Source organism: Eimeria maxima, genomic scaffold (genome assembly GCF_000499605.1).
Source record: "Eimeria maxima Weybridge genomic scaffold, Emw_scaff1583, whole genome shotgun sequence".
In the NCBI taxonomy this organism is placed as follows: Eukaryota; Apicomplexa; class Conoidasida; order Eucoccidiorida; family Eimeriidae; genus Eimeria; species Eimeria maxima.
Genome location: NW_013564517.1, coordinates 1 through 3245, shown reverse-complemented (window position 1 = coordinate 3245; position 3245 = coordinate 1). Strand labels below are relative to the sequence as shown.

The 3245-nt window shown below is 50.1% G+C and overlaps 1 protein-coding gene across 1 annotated transcript; it reads left to right on the top strand.

Moving 5' to 3' along the window:
* Nucleotides 1-516: 516 nt before the first annotated feature.
* Nucleotides 517-1368, top strand: EMWEY_00053950 (hypothetical protein; the record flags this gene model as incomplete). Its single annotated transcript, XM_013480078.1, has 1 exon — nt 517-1368. The coding sequence occupies one exon, from the start codon at nt 517-519 to the stop codon at nt 1366-1368; it is 852 nt and encodes a 283-aa protein (XP_013335532.1).
* Nucleotides 1369-3245: the final 1877 nt, after the last annotated feature.

Below are 3245 nucleotides of genomic sequence, written 5' to 3'. Positions count from 1 at the left end.
AACCTTCTAACCCGCCGCTGACACCTTCTCCCCCTACCCCTACTCTCGACTGGCCAGCAGGCTATTCTAAGTGTCCGAGCTTTTGCAACCTCTATCAGACTGCAGCAGCCAAGCCAGGCGAAATAGTACAATTAGAATTCCAGCATCGCTGTCACGGGTTCCGCTATCCGACACCCTACTTGAGCATACGCTTCAATGGCATCTGGCTGATTTGCGTCCCTTAGTTTCCAGAATTTGTGACGCATATCTTGTACACCCACCACGACCACGTGACGGCCGAGCACAGGTGACCGAAGAAAACATATATAGCCCTCAGCACTACTACTGGCCCGGCATGCGAGCCTACACTAACGCCTACGTGGTCTCCTGTAGACAGTGCCGAGCCCCCCGGCCTCCTACAGCAGCTTCTAATTCCCTCCCGCCGATAAAGCCATCTCAGCCTGGACCTTATTACGCACCTGCCCCCACGACGTCAGGGAACGACACCATTGTTGTAGTAGTGGATTCACTCAGCAAATGGCCCACTTCGTTCCCACAAAGAAGTCCTTTTCCGCTGACGACACTATGACCCTACTGGCTGACCAGCTTAACAGATATCACGGCTTCCTCGAAACCGTTATTTCCGGTACGGACCCGCGGTTTCAGTCCGAAGTGTGGGCACAGCTATGCTCACGCTTTAATATTCAGAGGGCTATGCCTTCCCCCTACCATCCGCAAACGGATAGTCAGACGGAGAGCGTCAATCGTACCCTCGAGCAAATGCTGCGTACATATATCCAGGCGGACAAGCGGGACTGGGAGGGCCTGCCACCGGCCCTGGAGCTGGCCTATAATTCCACACACCACTCCTCTACAGATATCTCTCCATTAAAGGTAATGATCGGAGAGAACCCAGTTACTGCAGCAGACCTAGATATTATTCGGGCATTGCCCCCTACACTCACCCCACCCATTACTAAGCTCTTTCGGCAGCTTTGTGATCGGGCTCGTAGCCACATACTGAGGGCTAAGTGGAGACAGAAGTACTACGCAGATTCAAAGCGCCGAGCCATGGAGTATAAGGTGGGCAATCAGGTGTGGCTCCGCAGCAAACATTTGCCAGCACTCAACCATTGCACCATGTTAGAACCCCGGTACCGAGGTCCACTCACAGTAGCTGAACGTGTTGGTAAGGTGGCTTACCCCCTTGCCTTGCAACCCACCTGCGAGGGAGCCAACGTCTTCCACGTGTCTCAGCTGGTTTCCCACTACCCCCGGGAGGAGACCCAGGTACCACAGGAAGCCCAGGTGGGCTGGCCACCTGTCTGTAAAGACGCCGGCAACCCGACAGATCAATTTATTGTGGATGACATTATCGGAGAACGATAGTTCTCCGATAAGATAATGAACCCGCACTATAGCCACTGTGACCACGACGCCTGGGCACATTGCATATTGCGCTGGTTCCTTACTACTTAATAAATTATGCGTTTCGTTTAAGGATAGACAAGTGGTCAACTAGACTGGTGCGGGAGGTCGCTGGCCTTAAAGAAACCTATAAGGTGAGTTGTCCTGTTAGGCTGTAGCTCTATTGGCCCTCTTGGTAGGCTTTGGACTCTCGTCCCACTCTTGGTTTACCATTGTGTGCCCGATGTAGCAAGGTGGTTCGAGAGGGGATCATATATAAGCGCAAACGAGGCTTCTTGGTTGCATGTAACCAAGAAGGCCTCGTTTGTGCTTTAGAGAGTTGTTGAGTACTTTTGCTAGCGAGCCATTTGTTTTCTAGGAGCGCGTAAGGGTTCATGCGCCAACTTGGTTGCATGCAAACAAGAAGGCCTCGTTTGCGCTTTATATATATATGATGCTCTCTCGAACCTTGGTGTGAAGCAGCTTTCCGGCTCGTTGCCTGTTCTCTTGCAGCTTCAGGCGCTCCAAGTTCTGCTCAGGATGCCTTTGGACGGGCATACGTTGGTTGAACAGAACCCTGATCCTTTAGTATTTTGGCTCCAAGTTAGGTCACATTAGTTGCTCGATAAGATGCAACATCTGCATTACCCTGAGGGGCGCATAAAGAAGACAGCAAGTTCGAAGGTATCTGAAAAATTGGTGATCAGCTCCATCATCACTGTCAAAGGGATAGACTCGTTGAACCCAAGATCATGAAGAATTATTACAAGGATAGACCCACATTGGACTTCGTTGCATGCATACCCAAGATGCCGTCGTTCTCCCGGACGCACCAGGAATCACAGCGGATGCATCAGGAAGCACAGCGCGCCTCCCGACTGAAAGGTACAGTCTTCGCCAGGCCTACATTGAGTGCAACCGAACCAAAAGGCGTACAACAAAAAACCGCCGCCCGATACGCTCACGCACCTCACCCGATACGCTCGCTCACCTCTCTATACCGTTCAAGTTTGTATTCTTAGCGTTGCTGAGGAGAAGTGTTTGCTCCCTTAAGCAAAAATGTGCCCCTCGCTTCTCATGATTTTCGTTTCAATATTTCCATTTTCACTAGCGATGACCGGTATGCATGAGCCACACGACGCATTGCGTGTATCGTCGATGAATGATTTAGCAGATAATGAAGCAGCTGTTGTTCATGGCGGCGTTCCATTGCCGAACAGAGTGCCACGCAACGCTTCGCCGCCAACTGTCCTGACCTCGTTGTTGATATCGCTGGGTGCTGCTTTTCTCGTCGTGCGTTGTTTCATTGCCCTGAAGTCCCGTATAGATGAACATCAATATGCTATAAATTCGCAAAGGCTTGCATTTGACAGAGGCGAAGATTGCCCCGTGAGTATTCGCACAAAGGTCCCTGACGCGCGTTTGCTCTCTTGGTGGGAGGAATAACCAGGTGTCTAGCGCATGTTGGGCTTTTTGAAGAATCCAAAGGCCCTGCAAGCACAGCAAATTCATTGCTTTAAGAGGTGCGCTCAAACACAATATTGTATATTCAAACCCTTAATACATTCATACAGGTATTTATAATGCATTAAAATCATTTGTAACTGGCTAAATCAAACTGTGAAGCACCACTCTATGCGTTGTAACGTAAATGAAAGTCAGTCATGGCGGTACCCTACAATGCCTGTATGCATGTGCGTATGTAGTCGATTTATGCTTGCATGCATATGTGCAATAATTTGCACTTTGGTGCACACACCTGCAACTTGTATGCACTCCGTAGCTGCATGACCGAATGGGCTTGTTGAGTGGATGTATACACTGCCGGCTTGCTTGGATACAATTATTTGTCTGGTGTA